The sequence below is a fragment of the Ochotona princeps genome, chromosome 32 (assembly GCF_030435755.1).
Source record: "Ochotona princeps isolate mOchPri1 chromosome 32, mOchPri1.hap1, whole genome shotgun sequence".
Classification (NCBI taxonomy): domain Eukaryota; kingdom Metazoa; phylum Chordata; class Mammalia; order Lagomorpha; family Ochotonidae; genus Ochotona; species Ochotona princeps.
In genome coordinates, this window is record NC_080863.1 from 3,232,868 (window position 1) to 3,252,410 (window position 19,543).

General features: G+C 45.2%; 1 protein-coding gene across 5 annotated transcripts in view; it reads right to left on the minus strand.

Annotated features, from left to right (window-relative positions):
* Positions 1 to 19,543, minus strand: part of RAPGEF2 (Rap guanine nucleotide exchange factor 2) — a 170,204-nt gene that overhangs the window by 79,074 nt on the left and 71,587 nt on the right. For all 5 annotated transcript variants that reach the window (XM_058657510.1, XM_036496535.2, XM_058657509.1 and 2 more), the window contains exon 4: positions 14,331 to 14,414. In XM_058657510.1, the coding sequence (XP_058513493.1) occupies positions 14,331 to 14,414 (84 nt within the window). The remainder of the gene's footprint in view (positions 1 to 14,330; positions 14,415 to 19,543) is intronic.

Genomic DNA, 19,543 nt, shown 5'->3' on the forward strand with positions numbered 1-19,543 from the left:
GCTTTGAGCCTTTGGTGAGTAAGCCAGCAGAAGAAAGACTCCTCTTTATATTATAGGATTTCTTATGGGAAATCATGTAAATCTAATATAGATCTCACTCTAGAAAATTTTGTAAGGGGAAAAACACATTTCTAACAGACAGACCAACAAAGTCAGCCTGCCTGTGAGAACTGGAAAGACCAGGGGTACTTAGCAAACATTTCATTTAGCAACTAAGATTACCAAAATTTTCAAAATAACAATATAAAAGTTATAAATGATACTACTGAAGAAAAACTTGGATGATTTAAAGGCACTTGTGCTAGGCCAGATGTAATGGCTCAGTGGCTAAATCTTCATCTTGCACACGCCAGGATCCCATATGGGCACTGGTTCATGTCCCATCCAGCTCCCCGCCTGTGGCCTGGGAAAGCAGTCGAGGATGACCCAAAGCCTTGGCACCCTGCACCCGTGTGGGAGACCTGGAACAAGCTCCTGGCTCCGGATCTGCTCAGCTCTGGCCATTGTGGCCACTTCAGGAGTCAATCAGCAGCCAGAAAATTTTTCACTGTCTCTCCTGTCTAAATCTGCCTTTGCAATAAAAATAGATCTTAAAAAAAAAAGATATCTGTCACCTTTGCAGTTTTTAAGAAAAAATCAGAAACAAGGAAGCAATGTTTCAAAGGTGGGTGGCTATGCTCTGCTCTAAAGATCCACTGCTGGGGACCGCTGGTCCGATCGCGCACAGCATTCTTTATTACTGAATACTGTACTAGGCGATGTACAGTGATCTGTGTTCTTAACACAATCCCCATCAAAATCTCAGCAGGACTTTGAAAAACCGGTCCTGAAATTCATATGGATTCTCAAGAAGCCTTAAAGCTAAATCCACCCAGGGAAAAAGAGAACTCAGCACTTCAATTTCAAAATTTACTACAAAGCTACAGACACCAAAAGACCAAGTCGCAGCAGAAATAAAACCGTATTAAGAACGGCAGATTTCTAAAAGATGTTAAGTTTGGTCAGCAGAGGATTCCACATGATAAAGAATGAAGCTGAAACAGTCTATAACACACTATTTACAAAGAATAAATTCAAAACAGATCAAGAACTTAAACATACAAATCCAAATTATAAAACTTTCAGGAAAATGAGAAGCAAATATTCATGCCTTAGATTTGGCAATGGATTCTCTTCTTCAAGGTTTTTTAGTTGTTTTTGTTTATAAGGCAATGATGGGGGCTGGTGCTGCCGGGGAAGTGGGGTGGCAGGTATTTAGGGAGTGAACCAGCTACCAGGTCCAGGCAAGTTGGTTTTGTCATTGGGAAGTGAACCAGTGGATTAAAGGTATCTTTCTCTTCCTGTCCTTCCCACTCTCCCTTGCTCCTCCCTCTCTGAAATGCTACCTTTCAAATAAATCTTGTTTTAAAAGGATTGTGTTTTAAAAATATTGTAGTCATGAGAAGGACAAAAACTCAGATATAAGATACAATATGACTGAACTCTTACAACATTATACCAAGGCCAATAAGTCATTAAGTAGGAAGATCATGATTCTACTTACATCAAATATCTAGAACAGGAAAATTCACAGACGCAGAAAGATATTTTAGAAGCTAGTGGTACTTCTGTTGTGTCCAAACACTGTGAATGTAATTGATGACACATCTGCGTGTACTTGTACATTTAAAAATGGTCAAAATGACATGTATAACCAAAAGAAACAATAACAAAAAACTATCAAGTAGATTTATACTTTAGGGAAAAAAATTGAAAATAATATCAAGTAGGAATTCTATTTTGAACAAACAACAAACCTTAAGGGCAAAGAAGTTATTTTGATGACTGAATTATGCCACTGATAATTAGAAAACCAATCTCTTGGGTAATTTGGCAATGATGCGATGAAGACTGTGGGTAAAAGCAGATAAAAGGTAAACACTTTAAATCAGAGTGCTGAAAAGCTGATTCTGGCCAGGTTTTTTATTCACCTAGAACTAACCTAATTTGTTCATCCTTGGCCTTGACAACATAAAACTTCTCTTCCTGCGCATGTGTGTGTCCGTGTGGGTTTGCAAACTGCATAACATACAAAGCAGCTTCAAATAGTTCACAGGATATGGAGAAGCAATTGGCACATCAGTGAAGAGGCCATTTGGAACGCCCAAATCCAGGGAACTTGGGTTCAACCTTATGGATCGCTTTGCTGCCAGCTCCTCTGCCAAACGCGCAATGGGTATACAACACAGCATCAATACTAGCAACATAACTTTGCAATCAATAAAGATCTCATAAGATACTAACATAGAGTCTCAATGCTTAAGCAATTTATATCCTGAAGAGGGTAAGTACGCAAACAGCTGTGACACAACAATGGATAAACTGAGCTTCATCAAGAGCTGAGTTTTCAATGGCTGGGATCACTCACCAGCTAGCAGAATGGAAACAGACTGGTCAGCAGTTGGAACTCAGGAAGCAATCTGAATTCAGCAAAATCACAAATGACCATCAAGAGCTTTAGGGTTACCCTACAATAACCAAAGATTTCAAATCAAATCTATCAGGATCAACTCCCTTCAGGCAGCTACTATCAAGACTTCAACTAACAGGGTATTCACTTCCCTAAAACGACACTCAGATAAACAGGTATTTCAAACTGCTGGGCTGTTCGATTTTTAAAGATGCAAAGCATTTTTTATGATACTTTTTAAACTTAGAAGCAATACATTTTTAGAAGTCACCCAGTCTTATTTTTCTGCATGTGTTGAAACTGCATTTGAAACTGAAATAGTTCTGTTCTCCTGTATCAACAGCCATCTTTCAAAAGCCAAGAAAGATGTAGACAGTTATCAGTAAGACTTGGACGGAATGCAACAATTTTTAATTCGGTAATTTTTGCTAACAAGTCCATTCTGTGGCAGACAGTAGCATCTGACAGGGTTCCAAGTCAGACAAGGCAGGGGCTGGGGGTGGCGGGGAGTACAGTGACGCACGTTTGAAGAGTAGTAAAACTCTCCTGGCTCTACACAGTCTGAAAACTTCATCACTACAATCTATTTTTAAACCCTTCTAAATTGCTCTGTATAAACACACTGTACAGATTGGCTTTCAACAATTTAACCTCAAGGTAATTTTAAACTATCCTTATAATCTTATATTAAACAACCACGAGGGGACAACCGACAGTAAGGCAGGCTTAATTCTGGCCAATCGATCGGGTCTCTGCCATGTAACAAATAAAATAAAATGCAAGCCCACCAGCAAGTGATTGAAGTTAACCAACAGTATACAACCCACAGTATGGCTGCTCCAGAAACAGCACAGCCACCCAGATCCTCATCTGCATTAAACAATGCTCTTGCTCAAGTTTTTTGTAAAGAACACAAAAACTAGTAATTCAGTTCTTAATATTGAAATAGAAGTTATGCCATTTATGCCTGTGAAAATGGTTAACTCTGTAGTACCAAAAATAAACAAAAAAATTTACTATTGTTTCCCACTTGTATACAATAAAAAAAAAAGTTGAGCAACCTGCCTAACTCTCTTTCCCACAGAAGACTTACAGCCAGGAAGTGCTAACGTGTAAGCCTTGAGTCTCCCCTAGCTTTGGTAAATGACCTCAGACGGGACCACGGGACAGGGTGGCGTGCCTTCTGGAGGACCAACGCCTCCCAGGTTTCCCTGACTACACTTTCCCCAACCAAGTGAAGTCCAGAGCACTTTCCACTGCTGTGACTTTTCCACAGAAGGCACTTGCCAACACAGAAGGCTCTTGTGTCAGTGTCCCTCTGGGCTGGCCCTCTGTGTGGGCCTCCACATTCCTGCTGTGCGTCACAGCTGCCCAGTGGGATGCAATGTCTCAGTACTGGAATGCGAACCAATTCATCCAGCAGAAGCAGATTATACTGGTGGGCAGTCCTGACTTGCAGAATGGTTAAAAGTGGGACACTCTCAGAGTTCAACGTCCCACACCTTCATTTAGAAGCAACAATGGCAGGTGCTTACAAAATCTTAATGCTCCTCCTTGAAAAAGTTACGAGTTAACTAGCTGGATGGACGCTCCTAAGCGAAAATCAATTTAATCGTTTAGGAAGTACACTCCCCATCTCACAAATGAACATAATACTACCTTTAGACATCCCAGTGGCAATTAAGTCGAGGGGAGGAGAGTGGCACTGAACAAACAAATAACTGCTGGGGCCACCAATTCTATTCTCAAAAATCAGAATACACAGGAATGAATTTTAATAGAAGTGGAAAGTAAAGCTGATTCTTATGACTTGCTGTAAAACTATACTTCAACTTTTAAAATATTGTGGCCTCCACTAATTAGACTACTCCCGCCTTCCCAGAAAAGCACTAGCTATGTATAAACAGTAACACACATCAACTTCACATATAAATACAAGTACACGTGTAAGTGACAAACAGCTTCTACAGAACGGGCTTTGCCTAGCTCGTATTTCACGAAGTATTTGGAAAACTACACACACACACACACACACACACACACACTTCAGCATCTCTAAGGTTGTTTTCATGGCTCACTTTAGACATGGTCTAATAATCGTTACAGGCACCTGCTAACAGAGGCTCGTCTGACCCCTCCACACATCTGCTTATAACAACACAGCACAAACAGCAAACCACCAGCGAAGGTCGACAGCTGCAGTCCACCCTCCTCGGCAGTCTGTGGTCTCTCTCACTACATGAAAAGTGCTAAGCATCTGACAGTCACATGACAAACATTTTCATTCCTTTAAGACAAACACCGAACCTGCACTGTCTTCAACAGTCGTGGCAGCAGTGGTGGCGCTGCCACCTTCCAGGGGAGCCCCTCTCTCTGCAGCGCTCAGCACGCCCCATCTCGCCGTGTGGGCACTCCCAGCGAGTCCACACAGCTCTTGCAGGGAGCCAACATTCCTTCTGCCGGCCAATTTCCTGCTTCGCTGACCCAGCCGCCTCTCCTGGCGGCTGCTATGTGTGACGCATGTTGCACGGGCACTCCTTCCGCATACCAGCCTCATGACCTCAGCGGCTGCCTCACAGACACACTCTATCCATGCCTATGCATTCATTATCAAATTTCACGTTAAGTCAAGAGCAAGTAGGGAAGTCTGCAAAGCCCACCCGCCTAGGAGTCAAGGTCAAACACTCAGATGTGTTTGCAATGCAGTTCTGTTCTTTGAACGTAGGATGTACTGTGATCTAGCTGCTTGCTGCCAAGGGGAACGGTGGGTCGCATACCTGGCTGAAGGGATTATCATGGAAAGGCAAGCAGAAATTTAAATCAAAACCAGGTGGGAAAAGTTAAAACAGGTTGCTTTTGGCTCCTGCTTTTCCCCTCCAAGAGAAAACAAAAGTTGGCTCTTACCTCAGCTGTTCTGAGGAAGAGGAGAGAGCAGTTTATCCTCCTTGCCACAAGCTCAGTCGGCAAAGGACGGGGTATGAGCAGCACACTTAGACGGTGCCTCTGGCCTCGTGACTGCTGGAGAACAGCTCAGCTACACGGACGTGCTGCCATCCGTCCACACAGGGGCACACAGATTCCTGCTGACGACACCGCTTCCTGCACACACAGCAGCGGCTGGGCTGGGCCTGTGTCAAACGCTAGCCCACGAGAGCTTATCTCTTACACACACAGACACGTGCCTTCTGTTTCTTTATGAAATCCTCTCCACTGCAGTGTGCACAGCTGACCACAGAGGAGCTGGACGGACAGGAATATGTACTCCAACATCTCGTCTACAAATGATCTGCTTCTACAACAATTCCTTAAAAGCAGCAAATTAAAACTGCTATGATATGATCAAATACATCATATAATACATGTTCAAACTAGTATGTGAAGTCATTATGAAGATCTCAGCCTGGCCCCAAGTCCAAACTTGAATTCATCAAGAATTCAACAATCAGCAGTGACAAGCAAGTATCTCTAAGGGTGTGAGAGGGAGCCAGCATGATGGTTCAACCAGCTCATCATTCACCTTCAAACACCAGCATCCCATATGAGCACTGGTTTGTATCCTAGCTGCTCCGCTTCCCATCCAGCTCCCTGCTTATGGCCTGGGAAAGAAGCAGAGAACGGCCCAACGCCTTGGGACCCTGCACCGGCACTGGGCCCTAGATTTCGGATTAATTCATCTCTAGCCATTGTATTGCGCTCGTTTGGGGAGTGTGCCAATGGATGGAAGATCTTTCTGTCTGTCCTAACCTCTGTGGGTCGTATACAGCCTCACATCCGAGGTGTGCTCTTCTACCGCTTCAACCATGAACATGGCAAAGCGTCAGTAAAAGAAACACTATTGAGGTATCTCACCCAAAAACTTCGAGGAAAGTGTCACTAAGGCATTTAGTATTTATGTAACTAATAGCCAGTTTTATTTTATAGCTAATAAGAAATATTACTATTATAAAGCCACAAATGTGCTAGTCAAAGTTAAAAAAGTATCTTTAACATACTAAACTCACAGCTCAATACTGAAATTGGTAACACATATCAAGTGGACAGTTTCAAGACCCACAAGATATTTACTGAAGTCCTTGCCTGGAAAAGCAGGGGTCTATCCAGCTGAGCTATTATTGCATCTTACTTATTTCAACTACCATTTTTAAACAATTTACAGTATAGTAAAAACATTAAGTTGGGTGCACAACAGACAATAAGGTCACTTTATCAAACAGAATTTTACTGTCTTTAAGATATATTTGTAATTCGATTTATCAGAAAATAAAGCACTTTCCCTGAACTATCATTAGAAATTCGTGTTAGTAAAACTATTCCAATTTGAGTATAATTTATTTCAAATAGCCATTTCTCTTTCAACACCATCTACAATATCCTTACCCTTGTTTTGTCTCTGTCCCTCCGACAGATAAATCAACTTGATTAGTTCAAGCAAGTTTACTTGCTATGGATACATGTTAAGGCATATACTGTATCACAAATACGCAGCAGTGACACATCCCCTTCTCCCCAGCTCCACAGTTACAGCTCACTCTGGCACCAACCAGGTTGTGAGTAGCTCTGCACTCAACAGTACACAGACAATTCGAGTTTCCCTGAGAACAATGACAGATTGTTTCATCGACACACACCAAAGATCTTAAAACTTACATGAAATATGACAGGATTTATTTCTGCAAAAGAACTCCAACCATCCCTGCATACAGGAACTTTTATACGAGAACTTCCACAGTGGATTATCACACACTCGTGCATGGGGCAAAGATCATTCTTGATTATCACATGACCCGAGATACTGCATCGACTAAACACACACGACACATTAGGGTCCTTCCCCCTAAGGCTACTTACCTTTAGACATTACCAACACCAGCACTCCAATGGCCACACAAGCCCGCAATCATATGTACAGCGCATCTGTGATGTAGTTATAGCAACCGAATTCCCAACTTGGCACAGCAATTCAACTCCTCCTCTAGGGAACAGCTTCACTTAGTATCACTTCAGAACATGATGTAAAGGGGAAAAAGACTATTCTAAATACTAAAATTTGTGTTAGCTTTCCAGCAGGAAGCCATGAAAAGGATTGTCCACGGAGACGACAACATTGAATATATCCCATTGTTTTGCTTGACTTCTTCAATCTACAGATCTCCTTAATTCAAACGTAAACCGAATACCTTTTATATCAAGCACAACTGAATGTTCTCTTCAGTATCATTAGCTCTAGCCATACCAAGTTCGTGTTTGTTGCATTTTTGTTTTTACCTTATTTTGAAGTGTCTCCCAGCATTTGTCTTGAACGTACATGTTTACCTACGTGTCATGGGACTACCAGAACTTGATTGAACTTTAAGCATGGCCACTAGGAATTCGAGATGATGTAAGGTCTCAAGGAGTATGGCTAAGCTGATGTGGAGGGGAGGGAAGCCACGGAGTGCATACAGCAGAGCCTGTCGGTTGCCTAGCCCAATACTCATTCTCCTCTCTTTGGAAAGATATTTTTACATTATTATTTTTAGCAGAGCGTATCACATTTGCAGCATAGAAGGCTGTAGGCCCCTAGATGCTGGGTGGCCAAGGGATGGTTATTCTGGACAGTGAAATATAAACACAGAAATGCTGTTCCAAGGAATCTGAGTTGGAAGGAAAGGGGAACGTGTTCGCTCCTGGACTTCCCTTCTTGCTGCTGCTTCCAATGCGGACATGTCGGCTGGTGCTCACCTTCCGTCTGAAAACAGCAGCAAGTGCCAGTGTGTGGAGACAGGCCAGCGACCCTTCCACACAGCGAGAACTCAACTGCTGTGCTGATGCAATTGCTTCTAAAGCCACCACCAGACAGCAGGCACCACACCACCCCACTTCTCCCTGCCAGCTTCTCCTGAGCGCCCCCTACATTCTGCCAGCTTCTCCTGAGCGCCCCCTACATTCTGCCAGCTTCTCCTGAGCGCCCCCTACATTCTGCCTTCCACCACCTGTACCCTCCCCCTTCTCTATATTATCTTGCCATTTAGTGCATTGCAGACTATTGAAAAAGCATTTCTAAAAGGCAGTGTTATCACAATGCCGGGAAACTTACTTTAAGTGACTTTCTACAAGGACAAGTTCAAAATACAACCCTGAACAAACATTTATTAAATGTCTGTCATGTCCTAGCCCCAAGAGAAGCAAGGATGAATCACTACAGCCCATACCCTTGAAGAATGTTAGGGTTTCAGGACAGATTTGGAATATTTAAACCTGACAGGAACAGGAGGAAGGTTCCCTGCAGAACAAAATAAGGAGGGGTAGATGTGGCCACAGTGAGGTAGCCTAGTACCGTCTGGGCAGAGCTATGCTCGGACCACAGCCATGTGCTGGGTGTCCCGGGGCAGGTGTATACGCAGTCATGTGAGCTCAGACCACTCCGAGCAACTCTCCAGAATCAGGCTTTGATTTCCAGCAGCGGGAACCACTGTCCCATGTTCAATTCCACGTTTCCATTGTTGTCACTTTCCTGAATAGCTGATGGGAAATGTTATCTTAGCTTACAACTTCCAAAGCTCCACTTGTCACTTCTTTATATCTGTGCACTGTTAGTATCCAATAAACATACTCTCCTGTAACATGCACTGGTGATTTTTTAAACATCATATTCCATCTATGATAAGGTTATTACAACAGTTGCATTCTTTGAGAAGTATAATTTGCTAATCACATGCTGCAATTTTCATGAAGAACGAAACATTCAAATCTGTCTCCAGTCCTACCACATAAATTAAGAGGCATTACCCCCTTTCATTACTGGGGGGAAACAAAAACAAACAAAAAACCAACTGGCCAAGTTCTCAGAGCCATGAATTCTTACAGCATGGGGGAGCAGAAAGTAGGCTGTGATTCTTAAATTTAACTGCTCATGTTTGTCATGCTAATCATAATGAGAACAGTATTTCAGTCTCTCAGAATTGATTAGCTCAATGTCTTACTTCTCCACTTATCCTCATTAAAGCTGCCAGTTCTCATTTACAACATGACTATTAACAGGACTATAGCACAATTTTACCTGTTAAACTGTCGATACATTTGATACCAAGGAAAAGCACCAACTGTAAACAGAGCCATGGTGGTACAAATGAGGGGTGTTCACATTTCTTCCAACCTCCTGGAAGACTGGAGACTGGAGTTAACAAGCACCCCGACTTCCCACTACGTTATACAGCTTTGTAAGCCACAACTCATTCCACCATTACTGATGTTTTTACAACTACGTGACTCCTTAAACTTCACTTCTGCTCTGGATGAACGGACTGCGTAGTCCAGCTACTGGGCATGTTTAAACTGCCCTTTTCATCAACCAACTCAAACCACAATTCCAAACTGATCTTCTTTAAAATCCACCCTTGAATTAAAGTCAGACATGACCTCCTATGTTTCCAAGGAAAGACTTTTATATGCATGCTCTATATTCTTTGTCAAATTGACTTATAGTACACTATTGAATAAAACATTTACGCTTTACATACCACCTGCCTCCTCTTCCCAGATACTAAGTCACATGACAGCAGAGGATCCCCCCACTTCCTCTGTATACCCCAAACTGATGAGGCACACAGCCCTTCACGGTAGGACTCAGGGAAGGGTTCAACTTGGCTCTGAAACAATAGAAAAATACGACTCCATCTTTCAAATCTGCAAACCTGTGCTGCAGTCACAGAATAATTCACACACATGAGACAAGTCCATGAACAACCTTTCCGTTTTAATGGCACGTTGTTGGTCAGCAGTTGCCACCTACAGTGCAAGGGCAGTTTGGACATTGGCTCAGCTGCCTCACACACCATGGTAAATGACCCTCCGGTCCACGGATCGGAAGCCCACATCCTCTGTCCAGATATTCCTGATGCCCACCCTGAAAGCCACCCCACCACAACCCCATCCTTGTCTTGGCACTTTCCCAATTTGGGGCTTAAACTTCGCCTTGATTTATCCCTTCCTGCATTCTTACAGGATGCCTGGACTGCCCCACCGCATCACTGGGAAGTGAAGGGACAATTTATCATTGCTCTACATCAAAGACAAGACAGGACTGCAGTATCAACGCAGTAACATTTTTATTTGTAATTATATACAGTATGCATGACTGTAGCTATTAAAAGGATCTTTTCTAGAGACTACTATAATAAAAATAGATTCTACCAACATCAACTTCAGTATTTTTAGTAAGAGTTAATTTTTTCTAGGACCATGATCATTGTAAATCAAAGAACTTGTGTATCAATAATGGTTCTTATCTTAAAAATCCAGCTTTTCAATGACTGCAAAATATTGGAAACAAACTCAAATTCTGTAAGCTAACATAAAATCAGCAAATTCCTTTAAAACCTGGGTAAATTAAGCCTGAGCAACATAAATCTTAAGTGTATTCCTTCCTTTTGAAAAATATAAATATTCAAAAACTATATTCTTCCATTATCTTTGCTCATAACCTTTCTGCTGCTATGAAGAAACAATTCATTTAAATAACTGAGAAAAATATAAAATACAAACTGTACTCCAAGTAAGAATTCAGCTCTGTTCTCAGGCCATGTAATATCGAACATAAAACAGACAACATTACAGCCACTTGAACATATAGCGATGTTTTCAAACCTCACAGCTTCTTAATGGACTAACAATAAAACTCGAACAGCAATGACATCGCTAATAGCTTTCTGGTGGATAAGGTAAGAGTGCCACAGAGGAATTCAGCTCTAGAAGTGTTACAAAAATTGTCAAAGAATAATATTCATTTCTACACAAAACAATTCTCATATGGAAAGATAACAGAAATGAAAAGATACAACACAAAATGCTAACAAATAAACACACACTGAGTGTTTCAACCAAGCTAACAAAAATCTGGAAGCCAAGGGACTAACTAATTCTACAAAACAGATGCCCTGTCTTACTATTGAAATCAGGTATCAAGACAACACACGAAATTTAGTTTAAAATACAAAAATGTTGTTCTAAATACTTCAATTTAAAACTAAGGAGGTGAATTACCTATTGGAAGGAGCTGGCAGCTAGGCAAGAATGATCGACTTATTATTTTCAAGACAGTGAAATATATTTGAATCACAATGTCAGTTTTTGGTGTCGTACCAGGATTTTTAATTAAAACAATCTCAGAACTATTCCTAAGGCAACGTCCCTAGAGGAAACAATTTGGAGAGAGCAAATGCCACGAGGTGCACTATGAAGAAACGCCCTATATATAGTTCCGGCTTGTCGTTCAGTCTGAAACACCACTCCTTCCTTATCCCTGCAAAGTCGTGACCCACAAGCATTTGACACCCAGCCAGAGAAAGAGCGACTCATGTCATCGTTTAAAATGAGGCACAGAATCCCATGTGCTCGTGAACACAGCAGCTTTCTGAACACCAAGTACCCTTTCCAGAAGTCAGGACAAGCTGTCAGGGGCCAGGCGGAGGCTGCGGGGCTGGCCTGGAGGCCCATCCCAGGCTCCTCCACTCCGCCACAGCTGAGGTGCACCCACAGATCCCAGGCACCCAGAATCCCTAACCGGTCCTCCCTGTATCCTAACAACATTTCAAACCATATGCTTTATAGCATTATTTACAACAAAAGCTAGCAAAAATTTACCCTTTATAATGATGAACTAAATTGTGGAAACTTTAAAAACCTGAACACTAAATGGATTATTAGAAGTTATAAATTTGGGGGCTAGTGGGTGTAATGGGCTAAACCCATCAATCTGCGGGGTCAGCATTCCATATGGGCACTGGCTCACATCTTGGCTACTTCACTTCCAATCCAGCTCTCCGCTTATGGCCTGGGAAAGCAACAGGACGGCCCAAGCCCTTGAGGACCCTGCACCCACGGGGGAGAGCTGAAGAAGCGCCGAGCTCCTGGCTTCAGATCAGCGCAGCTCTGGCCGTGGTATGCATCTAGAGAATGAACCAGCAGACAGAACATTTCTCTCTGTCCCTCCTTTTCTCTCTGTAACTCTGACTTCCCAAGTAAAATAAATTATTCTTCTACAAAGTCAGACAGTTGATAGTTTTTCGTAACAGGCAATGTTGTACACATGCATGTGTGTGTATGACTACACAGTCTTGAACTGAAATAGGCAATTTATAAAATTATATACAAAATGGGATCTTAAATATGCAACAATCACATGTAAAAATGCCTTGAGGGAAAAACACTAAGGAATGATTATCTTGGATGAGAGAATTGGAGCTTTAAAAATGTACATAATAGTTGTTTAATATTAAGTTTATATGCAATTTTGAAAACTTGCCAGTGCCTAAATAATGTCAACCTGTTTCCAAGCTCAGAAACCAAGTGACCCAGCACCTCCAGGCGGGCCCACAGAGGCGGTGGGCTCCTGTGGACAGACAGGCAGGATCCTGCTCTGCAGCTCTCCAGGCCTCTGGGAAACAGAATTCCTGGGGCTACAGGTTTTGACCCACGGGGTCACTCCTAGCTTTCTATGAAGACTTCCAAGAGACACAGCAACCCCCATCCTGGCCCACCAACAGTTTCCAAACCAATAAATCCAGGTCAGAAGCGAAGCAACCTCCAAGGAGACTCAGAGTTCGCTGATTGAATGCAGAACCGTTGTGAACAATGCATGCTCATCAGGTCCTGTCGCACTCTCTCCGGCATCCCACCACCCGGGGCTGTTATCAGGACCACAACTAACGTTACTACAAGGACAGAAACAAACAGGCCTCTTCCCTCACTCATGGGATCATTTTCCAGAGGGAATCATGCCTGCCAAACTGGCTTCGGAAGAGCACAGGGGCAGAAAGGCACGGGGGCTGTACCAGGGGCTACTTTTACTCACATGCAGTGTGCTGCGGGCACACCTTCCCCGTCACCCAGGCCACAGAGGGCCACGCCGCTCCCCTGCGCTGGAACGCCCACATCTCTCTCTGCCATATCAAGTTACCTCTCCCTATCTTACTGGCCCTTTCCAAAAAATGTTCATATCTTTCAAACAGATTCCTAACTCACAATTACTTATGAAGAAAACATCTGAGTATTTTTAATAAAGGAGTTAGGTGAAAACAAGCAGGATTATTAGACTTCTTAAAAATTTAACCTTGTTGAAATGTTTAGCAATACAAGATAAAAACATTTAGTTTTTAGCCAAACTAGAAACACTTATTTGTTTCAAACAAAAAACTGCAATTAAGAGGTAAAAACATAGACTGTGTAGCTGACATCTCTGGGGGACGAGAAAGTAACAGCTCATGTTAATCATTACCGAGTCCAGCCTTTTCTGGCTGCGGCAGATTGGAACAGAGACGCTTACCTGCCCCAAGTCAAGCCAATCAGACTGAATACTGAAGAACAAAAAAATAAACAAAGCTACCCAGGCAGCACAGTTCAGTGTTGTAACCAGCGGGGAGCTGAGGTCATAAATCAACGGTCAGCACTGACCAGCCTGTCACTTGACAGCCTCAGAGTGGGACGTCCATCGACGCACCGACAGGTGCACAGGAGGGAGACGAGATGGCCCTGCGAGGCAGTAAGGGCAGGACAGGGCCACACTCCCCATGGCCTGGCCCACATGCTGCTCATGAACCTGTCTGCTTCTCTGGAGATGTCGCAGACTGACCGCCGAGCTCACGTCTTTACACCCCAACCTGAGACCCGCCTTATGCCCCACGGAAGACTGTGCCCAGAACACAGGTGACATGATCTTGTAACACACACCCATTTCCGTTCTCACCACTTGTTAAAGGGGCGACAGCAGTGTTTAAGACACAGGACAATCATTTCTGAAAGACCTATCTTCCAATAGCACCAATGTACTGGAGAGAAAATAGAAAAAGAATTTTACAGAAAAAAAGAAACAAACTCCAAGCTTTAAGAATGTTCTGTACGGTACCTGCTTCTAGGCAGGAACATGGATTCCTTAATGAACACGGAGCCGGAAAGCAGGATATACCAGCACGTCCCAACATCATCAGGGCTAAAAAGAAAAGGCAGCAAAATCAGATAATGATCTGTACCAGCAACAACATCAAAACAGAACAGCACAAACGTTACACCCACGCCACCCTTACAGTTGTAACGACTAGAGGCATAAACCACGGACACAAAAATATCACCACTCAACCACTGGGGTCATCTGAAATCTTCTTTTGATCTCTGGAGTCAACTGAAGACATTCATCAACATAGACAAGTGTTTTAAATGTTCCCTAAATGCGAATAGCACCTACTTATCCAAGTCTCATTTGATGAACAGCAAACATTCTCACTCACTTCATAAAGCGAAGAATACAAACATCAGTGAACGTCTCCCAGAACCCTCTGCGCTGTGGGCCGCACCGCCCCACACTTCCTTTGTATTGGCTGAACTTCATGCACACACAGTGGCTGTGGATTCTTACTCCTCCATCATCTTCTACAATGCACAGAATACAGCACACTCTACACATGGTGCCGTCCTGTGACAACAAGAAGCCTCTCGTGCAGTCTTGGATCTGTGACTTGCTCCATGCCCTAGAACACACGGACAGTGCCTAACTGAAGCAACCCCATACTTCAGATGCTTCGATCACATGCAACTGCACAGACAAAAATTGTAGTGAGTGAGCTTAATCAATGACTGTTCGTTACATCAGGTCCAAAGTGCATAGTGACGGGGGCAGGTGTTTGGGACAGAGATGAAGACAGTGCTTGGGACGCCGGAGCGCTCGGCGCTGCTTGCAAATCTGGATTCTCACTGACGTGTCCCCTGGGAGACAGCAGGTCATGGCTTAAGTGCTTGGGTCTCCATCACCTACATGGGAGAACCAGATGGAGTTCCAGGCTCCTGGCTTCTGCCTGACCAGCTCTGGTTTCTGTGGGCATTTAGGGAGTAAACCAGCAGAAGGAAGAAGATGGCTCAAACATTCAAGTGGACAAAACTTTTAAAAATAAAAAAGACACACTTGGTATTTTTGGATACATACTACCCAACTGCACTCTTGGAGATTAGCAATGTCTATGCCTTCCCACTTCCCCACAGTCTTGCTAGCAGTTTGTCACACTCATAAATGTTGGAAGGTTTCCTGCCAAGGACCAGTTGAGGTGATCAGGATGCTTAAGAAAAAAAAATGAGCAGATCCCTGCCCTTCCTGGAGCATCTACACCAGCAGCTCCTGGGCGACTCGGACCCCACTCCTGGCCCTCGTGTCCTATTCCTCAGCCCGACCCCTGTGCCCAGCCCTGTGGCGTCTGCCGCTCTCCTCCTCCTCCTGTTGTGCCTTTATGGAATGCACCAAACCCTCTTTTCCCCCTTCTCTGCGAAGTGAAAAGGCAGGGCAGCAGAGGGCAGCAGAGGGCAGCAGAGGGCAGCAGAGGGCAGCAGAGGGCAGGCATCCCTCCCCAAGCTGCTGGTTCACTCCCCAGGTGCCCGCAACAGCCCAGGTTGAGCCTTAAAAAACTGAGAACACCCATCACCTGTCTCGTCCTTCCGTTCACCTCGAGGACAGACAACACCTTGCTGTTTGCTCCTAACCCTACGGCACTCCCTCTCGCCAGCGTCACTCTGCTCAGCTACACCATCAGTTTACCTGCTGGGGCCCCTGGGCCCTTGAGCAAACTTGCTATTCCAGTTCATACAGGGTTCCTTTTATCTGAAGTTACTGCTCATCTGTCGAGTTTTGGGTTAACTTCCACCTCTGAGCAGCTAAGAATCCTCCAGATAAATCAAGCTGTCCCTCCCAGCTTCCCGGGTATAAGAAGCAGCTGACAGACTGTCAGAATTATTTTAGGAGTTTCCCCCTGTAAGCTTTCACACTCCTCTAAACCATGAGCACTCACAAATACCATCTAATGCTAGACTGGCACTCAGATATTTTCTTAATGAATGAATAAACATCAATTCAAACATTTGTGAACGCCACAAAGGTGTTAAGTTCCAATTTACCAACAATGGCAAATGAAGGCAGGCTGAAAAGAATTTAGCAATACCTGAGGGGTCCACAAGGTGGCACTGTCTCCATATGGAAAAAAAGCCTTTTTTCAAATCACGGTTTGTCTATTCAAAGCGGGAAGTTAACATAGTATCATGTTGAAACTGACAAAGAGGACTGAAGGATTAGAGAGCTAATGAACCAACAAAATGATTACATCAGCACAACTATGAAAAGGCTACTTTACTCAAGTTACTACAACACTAAAATAAATAGAATACATAAATTAATGTGGGAGCCCTAACCCTAACCTAGTATTTAACACTCTGCTTAAGTGCCTGGGTTCGATTCCCAGCTCCGTGTCCTGACAGGCCCTGCAGCTCATTAACTAGGTTCCAATCGCCCACCCAGGAAACCTAGCCGGACTGCATTCCGCCTCCTAGCCGCTGTGGGCGTTGGGAAGTGAATCAGCAGAGACTCCGGCCTGCCTGCCTTTCTGTGTCTCTCAAACACGCAACAACAACGGTTTTCAAACACAGGTAACTCACGTGGGAAGAGGTGTGTGCACGAAGCAAGCAGGATTGCCAACAAGGAGGGACAGGAGTCCCAGCGGAGCCGACAGGCAGCGAGGGCCAGCGGCCCCAGCAGGACTCCTGCCTGCCGCAAACACCTAGCACTCCATCTCAGGGGGCAGGAAGAACTGAAAGCTACCCAGGCAACATCCCAACAGCTTGGAGCCAACCCCAAGTCAGTGCTTTCCACAATGATCCTGATGAAATGTGGACCAAGCAGGGACCGGAGGTTCCCCGCTGGCTCAGCAGCTCCACTCTGGCACTGGCTTGAGCCCGAGGAGCCCTGAGGGGTACCAGCATATCTCACTGCCCCACATGTACAACCTTAACAAGGGCTTTCAGCACAGAGAAGAGCCGGCTGGCGTTGTGGTTCAATGCTTTAAGCCCCTGCCTCCAATGTCGGCACCCAATGGCGCTGCCAGTTCTAGCCCCGGCTGCTCCACCTCGGATCCAGGACCGTGCTAATGTGCCTGGGACCGCAGCAGAGAAGGCCCAAGCCCGTAGGGCTCTGCACCCACAGGGGGGACCAGAGGAAGTGCCAAGCCAGCCCCGGCCCTTGGAGCCTCCGGGGAGCAAACCAGGCGTTTCAAAGAGACAGGAGGGCCAGCCTTGTGGGGAGAGCGGTGGATGAGCCACCGTGGAGGGATGCCCAGCAGAGTGGCCAGGAGAGCTGGCAAAACAGCTGCTGACCGCAGGGGTCCCAGGAGGAGCAGGTGGCCTCAGCTCCCTCCCGGGCGGGAAGAGAGAACACCAAATCAGGCACAAAAGTTCACCTGCTCTGGGAGCGAGGGACAGAACTGCCACCAGCTGTGGCGCAGGCCCACCTCGTGGGCTACTAAATGCCAGAACATAAGAGGACACGAAGACCCGCAGAGGTTCCAAGAGCCAGCAGCCCCGGAGGGCCCATCAGTCATGACCGAGGAAGACATCACCACCTGCTTCCTCCCCCGACCACACACGCCCACGCACAGCTGTCTGCCCACGCGTCCCACATCACCACCTCCTGGCTCTGGGGGCTCCTGGCCCGGCTACAGGGCCTGGCTTCTGCTGGCCTACGCTGCGCTGCAGCTCCCTGCCCGGCTGGACATGTAGTCCCAGGTGCCTGTGTGATGCTGTCCGCGGGGCCATGACACCCCTCAGCCACGCCACCCTTGAGGCTCACAGCAGTCCAGGGGCTCCAAGATGCCCAGCCGCCACCCGGCCCGGGCTGCACTGCCTGGCACTCCTCCCTCTTTCAACCCCGCCAGTTCCTACTGTGCGGTAAGGAGGACTCTGAACAAAGTGTTCCGAGATTCACAAGAACAAACTCCTGCACGGGCCACCTTCCAACACACAGATGGCTTTTCAGATGCATGGCCACTTCCATCTTGTTCCCAAACACATGACGTCACTTCTAGTGCTGGCTGGGCCAGAGCGGAGGGCCGATTGGCAACTCGGAGGATCCAAGGCACGCGTGTGCGCGTGCGCACACACACACACACCTGTGGGTTGCTTTTGGCACAGCCAGTGTTTGAAGCAGCAAGCCCACAGGATAGGTTAATACAATGTGGCATGGCAAGGGGTTCTATCACTGATACCAGGCTGAGTCATGCCAAGGGCACACACGACCTTCACCAAGGCACAGGTGCCTGTCTACCAAGTTCGACAGCTTTGGCATTCAGAACCTCCACCATCAGAACAGCAACGTTTTCTGACAAAAGTTATTCGTAATTATAAATTCCCACAATATAAAAACAAATACCATTTAAAAAGTACAGGGGAGGGCCTGGCGGCGTGGCCTAGCAGCTAAAGTCCTCGCCTTGAACACGCCAGGATCCCATATGGGCGCCGGTTCTAATCCCGGCAGCTCCACTTCCCATCCAGCTCCCTGCTTGTAGCCTGGGAAAGCAGGAGAGGACGGCCCAAAGCCTTGGGACCCTGCACCCGTGTGGGAGACCCAGAGGAGGTTCCTGGTTCCTGGCTTCGGATTGGCGCGCACCGGCCCGTTGCGGCTCACTTGGGGAGTGAATCATCGGACGGAAGATCTTCCTCTCTGTCTTTCCTCCTCTCTGCATATCTGACTTTGTAATAAAAATAAGTCTTTTTAAAAAATAAATAAATAAAAAGTACAGGGGAGGGGGATTGGAGTGATGGCCCAGTTGACTGGTCTTCTACCTGATCTGTTTCCGGCTGCTCTATTCCCAATCCAGCTCTCTGCTTTGGCCTAGGAAATCAGTGCAGATTAGCCCAAAGCCTTGGGACCCTGAGACTGCCTGAGAGACCCGGGACAGGCTCCTGGCTCCTGGCTCCACGTCGGCTCAGCTCCAGCGGATACAGCCATTTGGGGAGAAAACCAGTGAATATCTGTCTCTTCTTCTCTCTATAAATCTGCCTTTCCAATAAAAACAAATCTTTTAAAGAATTAGAGGGTTAAAGATATATATATATATATGTATTTCTTCTTTCCCATGTTCTCTGAAAAATCTGCCTATCCAGTAAATTTAATATTTTTTAAATAGTTAGCAATTGACTATTTTCAAAAGCTTGTGATTATTAACAATGATACATCAGTTATTTCATATTTAAAATGTAAAACTCCAAAGAAAAAGCCCTCATTGGAACACACGGCTTCTCCGAGTCCGTTTG